Source organism: Heloderma suspectum, chromosome 1 (assembly GCF_057233095.1).
Source record: "Heloderma suspectum isolate Gila_16-S chromosome 1, 16-S_ref, whole genome shotgun sequence".
Lineage (NCBI taxonomy): Eukaryota > Metazoa > Chordata > Lepidosauria > Squamata > Helodermatidae > Heloderma > Heloderma suspectum.
In genome coordinates, this window is record NC_139458.1 from 34,169,483 (window position 1) to 34,183,308 (window position 13,826).

General features: G+C 46.5%; 1 protein-coding gene across 1 annotated transcript in view; it reads right to left on the minus strand.

Moving 5' to 3' along the window:
• CHGA (chromogranin A) overlaps positions 1-12,292 on the minus strand; it is a 34,287-nt gene extending 21,995 nt beyond the window's left edge. The window contains exons 1-2 of the mRNA XM_084840357.1: positions 12,014-12,292; positions 11,055-11,101 (exon numbers count right to left, since the gene is read on the minus strand). Of these exons, the coding sequence (XP_084696483.1) occupies positions 11,055-11,101; positions 12,014-12,059 (93 nt within the window). The 5' untranslated portion in view covers positions 12,060-12,292. The remainder of the gene's footprint in view (positions 1-11,054; positions 11,102-12,013) is intronic.
• Positions 12,293-13,826: the final 1,534 nt, after the last annotated feature.

The window sequence follows — 13,826 nt, forward strand, 5'->3', positions numbered from 1 at the left end:
TTTAGCTATTTCTTATTAAAAGCAGCAACAAAAACATGATTTTCAAACCAAAGTTGAAATTATGCATTAATATCCCAATTTATCAATCATATCTGTGAAGGGTTAATAACACTGCAGTGAGTTCAGCTATGTTTAAGACCTTCTTTTAAAGTCAGTGTACAGCAGCATTTCCCAGATTAATAATGTTTATGAAGCAGTCATTGATTCATATTGGCTCCTCTGCCAATGAAACGAGGACAATGGATTGGGGTGGAGGGGAGGACTTTCATTTTAGCTATTATTAAATGTCATTCCTTTCTATAAATGAAACACCACTTTAAAAAAAATCAACAGCAGGGCTTTCTAAATTTAAATCTACCATGGACCACTCCAAAACAAAACTAGATAATCACAGCTGCTCTTTAAATTTAGATGAGTTAGTGATTGATTCCCAGTTTCCAAATAATGTTCTTTACTCAAGCCCTATCCAAATGTTTGTGGTTTGTAAGTGACAAATCTTTTCATCCCTGTAGAAAATTACTTTCACCATATTGACATTTCAGATTAAAGAGAATTTGGAATGGTAACCAAATGCAAAGAAATCATTGGACTTCTGTTGTTGTAAGGGTATTCGCTTGGCAGACTAGCCCAGACGTCTTCTAGCTTTTCAGTGGCCTGTTTCACACACTCACAGGGTGGTTAATAAACCATGGTGGCTTGTTAACCACCCTGCATGTGCCTGTTGCCTGCCAGCCAGATTTTTATAATCACCTTCACCAGTGAGGCTTGTTGTGACATCCAGACCTGGTCAGGGTAGGTGGCTACGGTGGTTAACAAACCACCCAGGGCCCATTTTAAATGTTTTTTTGTTGTTAGGGATGGTGCAGGCACCCGATTCCATCCACAAATCTGGCGGAACCCCCCTGCTCACACCCCTGCCCCCACTCACCCCTGCCCCTGCTCTGCAAGCAGCCCACACTCACAATGGCAGCCTCATCAAACTCCACAGTTGCCATTTTTTGAAAAATAAAATGACGATTGCAAAAATGCACATATTTGTGCATGCACAAAATCTGCATTTTGTGAATGTGCATATTTGTGCATGCAGAAATGCACATTTTTGTGAACGCACACATTTTCATATGTGCAAAAATGCTCATTTTCATGCTCACGCAAAAATGCACACTTGCCGCTCTGCAAGCGGCCCACACTCACAATGTCAGCCTCATCAAACTCCACAGTTGCCATTTTTTGAAAAATAAAATGACGATTGCAAAAATGCACATATTTGTGCATGCACAAAATCTGCATTTTGTGAACGCACATATTTTCATATGTGCAAAAATGCGCATTTTCGCGCTCACGCAAAAGTGCACATTTGCAAAAATGCACATTTGTGCGCATATGCAAAAACATGCATTTTGCAATCGCCATTTTATTTTTCAAAAACGGCAACCGTGGAGCTTGACGAGCCCACTGAAGTGAATGCAGACTGCTTGCAGAGCGCAGGAGGAGCTTGAGTGCAGTCTGGGGACTGGCAAGCAGGGGCTGGGTGAGCACCCAGAGAACCCAGATGGGGGTGGGTTCGCACATCCCTAGTTGTTGTTGTTTACTGCAGATGCCTGCCTTTCTCCTCCTCATTCCCCTCTTTTAAAAATAACCTATAAATAAATGGAATGGTGATAGGGTAGCCACATATACATGGCAAAAAAATGCCTCACCAAAGGGACAAAAGTGGACTTAGATTTGCATAAAATGTGTATACAAATTGCATGTGTTAGTGTATGTATATGCATGCAAGTTTTGAAAGAGTTTCTGTTGTTTAAAGAGATCTTACCAGATTGTGGGGCAGATTGTGGAACTCTGAGGCAGGCTTCTGGAACAGAAGTCTCCTGACACCCCCTTCTGAGACCATCCCTCCAGGAAGCATTAGAGCCACTGCAATACCGTATCCCTCAAGCCCAACCCAGCCAGGTACCCCAGAAGGATGCCACAGCTAATAGTACTGAAAGCCACCAAGAGATCCAATAGAACTAATGCAGTTACACTCCCCCAACCATTTTCTGATGCAAGTCTTCTACCTGGGTGACCAAATCTGTTTTCAGCCCAAAACTGGGCCTGCTGAAACCAGATTGGAATGGAGCAAAATAAACCGTTTCCTCCCTCCAAGATTCCCCGAGAAGCGGTCACCAGCTCCAGGACTTTGTTCAAAAATGGAAGATTGGACCCTGGGCAGTAATCGTCCTTGATCAAGATGTGGTTTTTTCCAAAAGAAAAAACCTCCTCCTCGAGAGCCACAAGAACTGCTCCCTTGTTCAGAGAAGCATTGATTACCTTGGAGGTCCATCATCCCAGTCTAGCTGTGTGCCTCTCTCCCAATCTCAGTAAAGAGAGGCTCCTAGCAGATGTGCTCTCGATTCCTATAGCACTGCTGCATTGCATATGGTCCCAATAGTTCACCCGGTAAGATCAATGGCTTAATTTTAAGTCCTTCAGCCCCACTCGCTCAACATAAGTGACTTGTAGCATAAGCTTTTATGGGCAACGCATTTCATAGTCAACACGATTAACTCACATCCTTCAGGTTAAAGAGGGCAATAACCTCTGAGCAGGAGCAAATAAGGCGCCAAGGACTAAAGCAAGTTGCCCAATGGAAGACGTGATCTGGTTCAAAGAGACAATGTTGACGTTGTGTAGACGTATTACAATTTGGATAAATAATTTTGCGCTTTTACTATGTGACCAACTTGCTACACACTTTGGGTTCGCAGCTGGAGGCCCCAAGGTCAGATCCAGGCCTCAAAGCTTCCCCCTCCCCAAGTTGCCAAAGCCAAGAGGGCTACAGAGAGGGAACGGTGACAACAGCAATGAGATTCACTGACTGTTCATCCCCTCCTCTGCTTGCCATGTGGAATACCTGGATCAGCTAGTACGTTTGGGGAGCGGATGTGCAACAAGGCCAGGGAGAGAACGGGCATGAGAAGACCCAGGTGCTTTATCTCCTGCCACACTGGGAAACTTAGAGGTATACGCAGTGGTGTAGCGGAGCCAGGACGCAGCGCCAGCACTGTTTCATTAGCAGGGATGCTGAAGTCACTGCCACCCCGCTCAGACTTCCCTCAGCAGCTGGTTGGCCGCTATGTGATCAGAATGCTGGACTAAATGGACCCTTGGTCTGATCCAGCATGGCTTTTCTTCTGTTCTAATCTTCCCAGTAGCAGCAATTTATTGTTCCCTGTTGTAATGCAAAGTATTTCATGGTAGCTTGGTCTTGAATGGGCAATTAAGACCCATTCATTTTACCTACGACTTGCTCCTGGTGGAGATGAAAACTTCTAGAACTGAATTGTTGCTGTGGATCAACACAGCTCCCTGCTTTTTTGGCCCCTTCTTGGGGGTGTGGCTATGGGGGCTGTCATGATGAGTGCCTGCACTTCAAAATGTACCACTACACCACTGAGTCCTCCAATTTGAAACTGGCAACCCTGTTATTGCGAACAATGCATTAGAATGGCACAGAAGAACTACACATAAAATAATGGGGGGGCGGAACGGTTGCGCACATGTACACTAGGGTGGCCAGTTATGCACTGTGAAAAAAGAGGATACCAGGTTGCTGAAAAATGGCATACGCTAATTCAAATGCATAGATGCAAATTTAGAAATATAACTACCATTTAAATAGAATACAAGACATCTCAGACTGTGACCAGGTGATCTTTCTACCAGCTCAGTCTGCTGACCAGTTGCTAAGTGTTGATGGGCAGCATCAAGGCCTCTGCTGCTCTCCCTTCTTACAGTTTCTTATGATTCTTTGTCTTTAAACCTGACTTGGACTGGGCAGCCCTTCAAAGAGAGGACTCCTTTTATTAGAGGACTGTCCTCTGTAAAGTAGGACACTTGGCCACCCTAGCATGCATGTTTTTGATCATCTTTTGGGAAGGGCAGAATATTGTATGGTTAAACTGACATGTCTGTACCTGAATAAGTGGGTGTTTGAAGGAGGTGTTTTCATAGCCTTGGTTTATGTATTCACATATACAGGCCAGTGTTGTATAGTGGTTAGAGTGTTGGACTGTGACTTAGAAAATCTGGGTTCTAGTCCCCACTCAGCAATGAAACTCACTGGGTGACTTTGGGCCAGTCACTGATGCTCAGCCTGACCTACTTCACAGGGTTGTTTTGAGGATAAAATGGAGAGGAGGGGGGGGGCATGTATGCCACCTTGGGTTCCTTGCAGGAGGGAAAAGGTGGGATATAAATCTAATAATAAATAATAAAATATCACTAGCCTTTCTGTAATCAGTTATATACATATAAGGAACCAAACAACAACAGGACTTGTTTAAAACATTAAAATAACAAAAACATCCAGCAGCAGTAATAATTAAAAGCATAAGCAAACTGAAAGTATAAAAAACCCAGCCATGTTAACTATTAAAAGCATTAGAAAACAGAAAGGTTTTGTCTTGTTGTCTAAATGAAAACCAAGCTGGCGACTAGCTTTTCATTGGGAAGGTTATTCCATGGGTGAAGGGCCACCACTAAAAAAGGCCTGTACCATGTGCCACGCAACCCAACCTAATATCAGATGGGAAGTTGAAACAGACACCTGGGGCATGAAGCAGACCTTAGAGCAGGGGTGAAATACACTGTGCTTAAGCCCTGTAGGCCTGTATAGGTAACAATGCCCACCTTGAATTGAGTCCAGTGGTTACTGTTCATGTGTCTCTACAAAGGGTGTTTGAATAAATGAATGGGTAGATCCGAGACCAGAAGCAAGTCTGAATTAATCAGAAGTGTGACTTTGTTTTCTTCACTCAGACTGACATTATAGAATCATAAGAGCTGGAAGGTACCTTAGAAGTCATCTAGTCCAACCTTTGCTCAGTGCAGGATCAATGCTACACTTGTGTCAGGAAATGGGATCTTAGGGGAAATTTGCTTCAGGTTTATCCAGTGGAGGCTGGTGGCTCCAACATCAGTGGGGCCGTGAATTCGCTCTGGGTCTCAGTCAGAACTCTAAAGGAGCTATCCAAGGTGTGGAGCCTCCACTGGGTTCATCCTTTGGAAGGTGAGGCTCAACCAAAAAACTAGTTTTGAATGCCAGAGCTCAACCCTGACACCTATAAAGCCATAAAATAATGCCTCTGAGCATGAGCAGTGTGCCATAGAAACATAAGAAGAAGAGCCCTGCTGGATCAGACCAAAGGCCTCTCTCTTCCAGCACCTAGTTTTCCACAGAGGTGAACCACTGGGAAGCCCATAAGCAGGACACGGGTGTAATAGCCCCCTCCTGCTCATGTTCTCCCGGCATTCAGAGTTGTTCTGCCTCTGATCCTGGAGATAGCAGAGAGCTATCATGACTAGAAGCCTTTGGATCTCTTGGATGCCACAACATCTCTTTAATAAAGGTTTGTCAAACTCAGCTAATTGTTGGAGGTGTAATGCAGTTAGCACTTCTTTTATTCATATGTTTTGGAAATGCCCAATAGTTGCCTCCTTTGGGAGGAAGTTATCATACAGATAAACTTTGTATTGGAAAGCTCTGCAATATTTACTGATGTACATGTGCTCTTAAAGTATTTACCTGCTTTTTGGAAGGTAACACACAGTCAGCATAAATGTATTTTTCATGGTGTCTTGGCTACTAAGGGCACAATCCTATTCAGATAGGCAGCTGCCTCCAAACTCGGAGTGACAGCCTAGCCAATGCAGGGCAAGAGAAGCACGGAGGGGATCATTCCCTCCATGCTTCTCCTGCCCTGCATTTTCAGCTAGACAGCTGCAATCAGCTGTCTAGCCGTGGGAGGGCAGAGCGGAACACCCTCCAGGAACTCCCCTTTTAGGCTGCTCCTTTTGGGGTTGTTCTGCGTTGCCTTGGAGGCAGCGTGGAAATCAAGGGAGGTCGGTTCTCCAGGAACCAACCTCGGAGCCCGCACTCCAAGGTCAGTTCCGGGAAAATCAGATATCCTATGGATGTCTAGCTGCTGTCTAGCAGCCATAGGATTGCACCCTAAAAGACTGATACTACAATACTAGAAGGATAAAAGCTCACTGCCTGTAATGCAATGGATTGAGGGCAACAACACTAGCAACATTTGAAAGAGTGGTATATAGGCATCACTTGCAAATGGACTTATAGCTGGTCTGCTTTTACTGAAGTTTATGTGTAATCTATTCTTTTTTTCTCTTTTTACCCCCTTAGAATGTTGTAATATTTGAAACTGAGGACTTTGGAGCATGTTGTTATACTTTCAAGTTTTTGTTTTGTTATGTTTTTGTTTATTTGTTTTGTCTTGTTGAAACTCACAATAAAACACTACTTAAAAATAATAATAATAAAATATGACTAGAAGCCATTGATAGCCTTATCTTTTTATCCCATAGATGATTCTGACATGGCTTTATGCAAGCAGGCAATAATATATATACAATCAGCTGACACACATCGGAGGTTAGGGAATGAGGGTTCCAAGCTGAAGGACCTTTCTGGGCAAACTTGTGCTCCAGTGGCTCACTTTTTAGAAAGTAATTAATCTCCCAACCATGGTCAGGGTTAGCTGAAAAGGCTTTCCTCAGGGTTTTCAAAAGCCTGGATTAGTTCAGGGAGGGAGGGAGGCAAGGAGAACACTGTGCAATCACAGAAAAACTAGCAAAGGCAATCAGGAGGCTATCAAGTAGGAAATTTGTCTCTAGCAACCCTCTAATTAGCATGATTCCTTTACATTGGCCAGAGCCTGGTCTGTAGTCCCAACATAAGAGAAAAGCATCAGGCCCTTTGGAGATTCAAAGCAACAAATCAAGCCTTTCCAAATGTCTCTGGCAGCAATCAAGTGGAGATACACTTTAAATGGGATATGCTGAGCTTTGGCAGGGCTAGCTTTAGATATATAGTTTTTCACAGCTAAAAGGAAGAGTCTATTTGCATCCATCTTTCCCTCGTTTGCTTGTTGTTGTTTTTTAAAGGGTGCATTCAGAATAAGAATGGAATAAGAATAATGGCTGTTTCCTCTGAAATCTGCTCCCCAAAGCAGCTGATTCATGTTACTTTGCGGTATGCCCAGCACTGCAGGCTGGTGAATGGTATGACGGGTGCCCAGGGAAAAATCGATGTCTGTGGTGCTGGTGGTTTTTGCTACGGAAGTAGGGCTGGATTCATAACTCACAGCATGGACCATTGTGCATTGTCAGCAGCTGCACCAGATGGTCAAAGTCAGCAGGAGATGCTGGGGGCGGGGGGAGCTGGGATGACAGTTTGTTGCTTTGCACAAAGAAACTAACTGCTCGGCCAGTGCTTAATGAGCAGGAGTACGATCCGCAGTGGAGGCTGGTGGCTCTGATATCAGTGAAGCTGCTCTGGGTTCCAGTCAGAACTCTAAAGGAGCTATCCGAGGTGCTGGACCTATTGGGGGGATTGGATGAAGCACCTTGGATAGCTCCTTTAGACTTCTGAATGCAACCTGGAGCGGATTCGCTGCCCCAGTGACATTGGAGCCACAAGCCTCCAGTGATTATGAGTAATTGGTTTATAGTACGTTGAACACGCAAAGTGCTTTATGAGTCTGACTGCACAATCCTATGCATGCCTACTCAGGAGGAAGTCCTATTAAGCTCAAAGAGACTTACTCCTAGGTAAATGCATAGGGTTGCAGCCTTTAATGACTTCAGTTCATGAAGACGTCCTCTGCTTGAAAGGCTTTCTTGTCCAGTTCTGTTTTAACAGTAATGAACCGTAAGAACTGTTGCCCATCAACAGCTAGCACCAGTGGAAGCTGGTGGCTCTGATGTAAGTGGGGCTGTGACTCCGCTCTGGGTTTTGGTCAGAACTCTAAGGGAGCATCCAAGGTGCTGAACCTATTTTGGGGATTGGGTGCGGCACCTTTGATAGCTCCTTTGGGGTTCTGACTGAAACCCAGAGTGGATTTGCAGCCCCACTGACATCAGAGTCACCATCCCCACTGGTTAGCAGCTGAACAGCAAACTGAATAGACGGGCATGCAGTTCTCCTGGTCACAATCTTCCACACTATGGGAGATGTACTGTATTTCTGTCCTCTTTTTTGGTGATCCATCAGTGGCCACCCTACCCCAGCACGAAGCTGAGAGTTGCTTAGACGTGGCCCACAATCCGACACAGACATCTTCAAGGCCATTCATATCAGCATGGCTAAGTAGCATGGCACATAATTCTGATGGGACTGTAAACCAGGATTACCCATTTGTCTCCCATACAAACACTTCTCATGACCCAGACTCCCTTATGTTCAGCAACAGAGCAATATCCTGAGAGTTTAGACCAGAGATGGGGGACTCATGGCCCTCTGGATATAGTTGGACTCTAGCTCCCATGAACCCCAGCCAGGATGGTCAATGGTCAAGAAGGCCGGCAACCATAGTCCGACAATGAATGGAGGGCCACGTCTTCTTCAGTTTAAATTATTATGTGGGCCATTACCAACTTTCATGGAGTCGCACTTGGTTGGACAATGCAGCACTCTGGCTTCAAGCCATCGATGACTGACATGGTTGGCATGGAGATGCTGATGCCATTAAACATTAAGGAAGAACTTGCAACACAGAGTCATCTAACTGCATATTACAGTATATGTGGATGGTTGTGGTGGGGAGAGGGGAGTGTGGGCTTACTGGGGTTCTTCTCTCAAATGTCTGCTGATGAGGAGTCTGTAGAATGCTGTGCCTTGGAAAATGTTGATCTCCTTATGCAGGAAAATGCTGCACAATTACAGTGATTTGAGCCAGCAGCAGGGGGGCTCCCCCAAACAAGAGCGAAATCACAGCCAGTGCCCTAAGGCTTTCAGAAGCCTCCAGAACGGCTGCTAGGCATGCAGGGAGTTCCATACAAAACTGCCCTCCAGGTTCCAGGCTGGCAGAGAGAGAGAGAGAGAGAGCGAGGACAGACAGTGCAGCATTTCTTAGAGCACCAGGGCTGGAAGGAATTGGGGTTTTTGAAGAGATTAAAGATAATTAAACTGGCAAAAGCTTTTTTTCCATTAAGGGAAAAATTGAGAGGTCTTTTGTAGTAGATTTCAGTGAAAGACTGAGGGCAGAGATGGAGGTCTGGAAGTCCGATTCTATTAGCACTTACTGGGGAAGTCTATTTAGGGAAGTTAAAGGAGGGCAGCAATTTTGAAAATGCAGCACATTAAACATAGCATTAGCAAACATAACAAATTTGACTGCAGATTTCTGGTTTGTATACACATGACCATGCACACATACACACACAAATGCACACAAACATGCAGATAGATGGCACCAGATACAACAATGGCTGTAGTGTTTGAGCTGGGGCAGGGGGGAGGGAGAAAGTAGATCTCCACATGTTTTGGACTTCAATTCCCAGCATTACTGACCATTGGCCATGCTGGCAGGGGCTTTGGGCAGTTGAAGTCCAAAACATCTAGAGATCTGCCCAGCCCTGTTCTAAGATATCCCAGATCAGTCTTGTGTTTAGCCATTTCCCCCTGAACTTAGGACAAAGTATAATTGGGGCAGGGGTGTTGACAATGCTTTGGATTTATCTGCAAGGCTGTGCAAAATAGACAAACCCTGTGACCCATCACAGAAGAGCTATACCTAGAAATAGGCTTTCATGCATGGATTTACTTACTGGCTTGGAACCCCATATGCACCCTGCTAGATTTAGAAGTGCCTCTGGGCTACTCATTGACATTGTTATACTCATATAGGTGTAAAATGCCCAGTGTTTTCCCCATCTGCACTCTCAGGCGTGGCTGGAGAGGGATGTTCCAATCAATGTGGGTGCGACTGTGCATTCACAGCACCTTCTTGGGCCTATAGTTGTATACAGACAACACGTGCATGCAGGTGACTGTATCTTCAAATAGTGCAAGAGTATGAAAGGGACATCTAGTCCATCCACGTGCCACAGAGGATATCTACCCACCCTTCCCCTGTAGTTCAGTGTATACTTTCCAGACAACAGGACTCATGCAGAGAGGGTAGGTACACCATTCAAGGTACAAGTAAATAGCTTCAGATGATACTAAGTAAAGTAGGCTCAGTAAGATGATCTGTTTATTTAATTTGATATGCATTTCTCCCACTCAAATATAAAAGTAGTGAGGTTTTGATATGTCTAATGGAAAAGTACTTCGAGAAGAAAAAGGTAAATCTCCATTTTAGGGATGGGTTGACAGATGGAATTAATAAATAATTCCACGTATGTCTGTTTTTATTGTCCCGTTAAACACACAGTGCTAGTTAGAATTCATAGACATCTTCATCATTTTATTTTATGTTTTGGGCTGTATGTAGCACCCCTTCAACCATCTCTTCAAATGTGAAGTTGCAGTATCTCCTTTATAATCATATTTCAGTATCACCCTATGAACAGCATGCACACTAACCCAGTGATGATCTATCCCTTAAGTCACTGGAATAACAATACATTTGTATAATGCTTGTTTTTGTTGTTGTTTCATTTTGTTTTACTTCATTTTAGACAATACATCAGTCTTAGTGACAATTTTCAGGTATGTTACCAGGAACACTTAAGCTCTTGAATAGCAGGGGGTTAGGTTTAGCCCACAATGGGCGTATACAGGATATAACTGGAAGGCTAATTCACCAACCTTTCAGATTCTCAAAAGGAGCAACTACAACCGCTAGTGAACACAGTCAAACTTACTCACATGTCCACATGGTGTAGTTTGGTCACACAAGATGGACAGAGGAGCACAAACTATTGCAGGGAAAGCATTTCTCCGAAGGGTCACTTCACACATTACACAGCAACAAGCCTGGATTTGACACAGAGTGGATGTGCAGCCAGTCCTCACTCCCTAAGCACACTTGTATGATCCACGTGTTTTTAAACATCTGTTTGTTGCATTCATTGTTTTGCGGTAGACACTCGTAAAAAAAATAGGTGTGTACACCTACAAAAAATGTGATGTGTGAAGTGGCCCAGCACTTCAATTACTACATCAAAGCATCTGTTAGGACAGAACATGGCCCCATAGATTTGTTTAATGAATAGCAATATACAGTAATATTCCTATGTTCAACCATTTTGTTTTTGCAGCTCACCTTGGTGTCATCTTTAGTTGTTGGATTTGTTACTGGAAGTGAAATTACTGCGAGAGAGAGAGAGAGAGAGAGAGAATAATACCTTTAATACTGCATATTCTCTAGAAGAGTTCCATCTCCCCCTCTGGGGAATTGGCATGAATATGCACTTGTGGGCTCATAAGCCATAAAAACAGTGTATGAAATCCAGCATCAGAAATTTGCTCATAGTCTGGACTTTAAAAATGGGGAGGGTTGCATTTCTCTCTATAACTGCTTAAACAGGCAACCAAAGTGGAAGCTAGCAAATTGCCGTAATGATTTCATAAGGGAAGGGGTTCTGCAATCATTCACTTAGAAATAGGTTGTGGAATCTTTTTTCAGCATCCAGAATTTAGTTAACCTGATTGCTGGATTGATTCGCTGTTCATGACTGTACTATACAGGTTGATTTCAAGTGAGCAGAAGCATGGGTGGGTGGGTAGATAAATGGGAGGGATGGGGATTTGGTTAGAAAGACAAAGAAACTGCAGAAAAGAATTATGGCGGCGGGGGGGGGGGTGTTTAAAGACAAACTATCCAGAAGGGACTTGCTTTGCAGATGAGGATTTCAGAAGTTTGCTAGGAGTACAAATGATCTTGTGGATCCCTGGAGCTCAGTGAGGCTGGCTAGCATTACGTTCATATCCAATCCTCACCTCACCTCCTTCCAAAAAACAAAAACCAAAACCAAGCCCCCCCCCCTTCTTCTCTTGGACCAGTTTTGACCTGTACAGCTCCGGTCAACACTTTTGCTTGGACCGGGCAATGGCCCCAGGCGAACCCCACCCGCCGCGGCGCTGTCCTTGGTGCTGGAAAGGACAGTCGATGCGGACAAGCCGCCCCGGGCAAGCGCCCTATGCCAGAGAGGAACTGCAGACAACGACCGGAGACCTCCCCCGCTCCCCCGAGGCTTACCTCCCCCCCCCCCCGAGGCTTACCTTGTCCTGCGAGGAGGAGGAGAGCCCAAAACCCAGCGCGGGTCATGTTGCCGGAGCGGGGGGGACCGCAGGCTGCAGGATGGCCGGAGGGGGCGCGGGAAGGGAAGATCTGCGTCGGCTTTATCGCTGGCGGCCGGGCTGTAGAGGGGGCAGCTGCCGGAGGGACTTGGCTGGAGAGAAGCGACGGGCGGCTGACCCTGAGCGAGAGCTGAGCCGGGAGGCGGAGTAATCGGCCCCTGTCCTTCTCTAGGTCCTCTAATGCCTGCGCTGACGATCCCCGACCGGGCACTGCAGCAACCACCTCCTTTATATATTTCCCCCTCCCCTCTCCTCCCTGCCCCCCTCCCCTCCGGAAACGGCGTCAGGAGGAAGCCGCCCCCCCCCCCCCCCCGAGGAAAGCTACATGCAATCCCTCCTTGGCTGGGCATCGCGGAGCCAGTGGGGGCTGGTGGCTCCGGTGTCAGTGGGGCTGTGCATCTGCTCTGGGTATCAGTCAGAGCTCTAAAGGAGCTATGCAAGGTGCCGAAGCCAACCCCCTGAAGAGGCCCAGTGCCTTGGCCAGCTCCTCGAGAGTGCTGACTGAAAGCCAAAGCGGATGCATAGCCCCACTGGCACCGGAGTCACCAGCCTGCACTGCCTGGAGACCCGATGGGAGGTGGGCTGAGCTGAGCCTCCTCCGAGGCTGCCCCGCTTAGCGGGCGCCCCGCGAGTCGGATGAGCGTGCGCTGCCCCAGCAAGGCTGGCGGGACGCTTGTAGGACGGCGGCAGCAAGCTGGGGTCCAGCAGGGCTCTCTCAGCATCCTGACCGCCCGCAGCTCACCTCTGGCGCAGGGCAGGCTCCAGAGTGAAAGTCCACAGCCGGGGACACTGCGCTCAGAAAGCCAAGGGAGGGAGGGAGGGCGGGTTAGACTGGGGTGAGGGGGGTACACCAAGGCGGGAGGACCCGATGGTCTTCAGGAGCGGCTAGATCTGTGGAAGGGGTTAGTGGAGGCTGGTGGCTCTGATATCAGTGGGGCGGTGAATCCGCTCCAGGTTTTGGTCAGAACCACTCAGAATTCTAAAGGAGCTATCCAAGGAGCTCAGCGGTTCTGACTGAAACCAAGAGCAAATTCACCACCTCGGTGACATTAGAGCCACCAGCCTCCACTGGAAGGGGCACATTTCAGGGAAGGACGTCCGGGCAGGTGCCCAGGGCCCATTCAGCAGAGTGACCAGGAGGACGGCTGGCTTACCCCATTTTGGATATGGGAGGGAATGCCCAGCACCACCTGAAGCAGGCGTGGGCAAGCTGGGGCCCTCCAGGTGTTTTGAGCAGCAACTCCTATAATCTTTGATTGTTGACCATGCTGGCTGGGACTGATGGGAGCCGTAGTGCAAAACAGCCAGAGGGCACCAGCTTGCCTACCCCTGATCTAAAGAGGGCTGAGGGTGGGCTGTACAGCCATTCATTCCAGGGTCTAAAATTACCAAACTGCCCCACTGATCTCCGGTTAATTAGGAGATGTAAAATGAGCAAGTGACCACAAGAAATGCCCTTAGGGATCCAAGGCACTGCTTCTTGGCAATTTCATCTTGACTCTATCCTCAAGCAGGCCTTTGAAATTTTCTGCGAATCTTGCTCCCTCTCAAAGGTCTCCCCCCTCACACCTGAGGCACCCCTTTAGGGAATGAACAACTCAGTCCAACCCAAGGGCCACCATTGCCCTGCCTAGATTTAGTATACTGTGTATATTAAACCTGGTGGCTGCATTCCTCAAGGCAAATCCCTCTCCAAACCCACAGTTTGGAACACTGGAGAAGTAGAAGCTGCTTT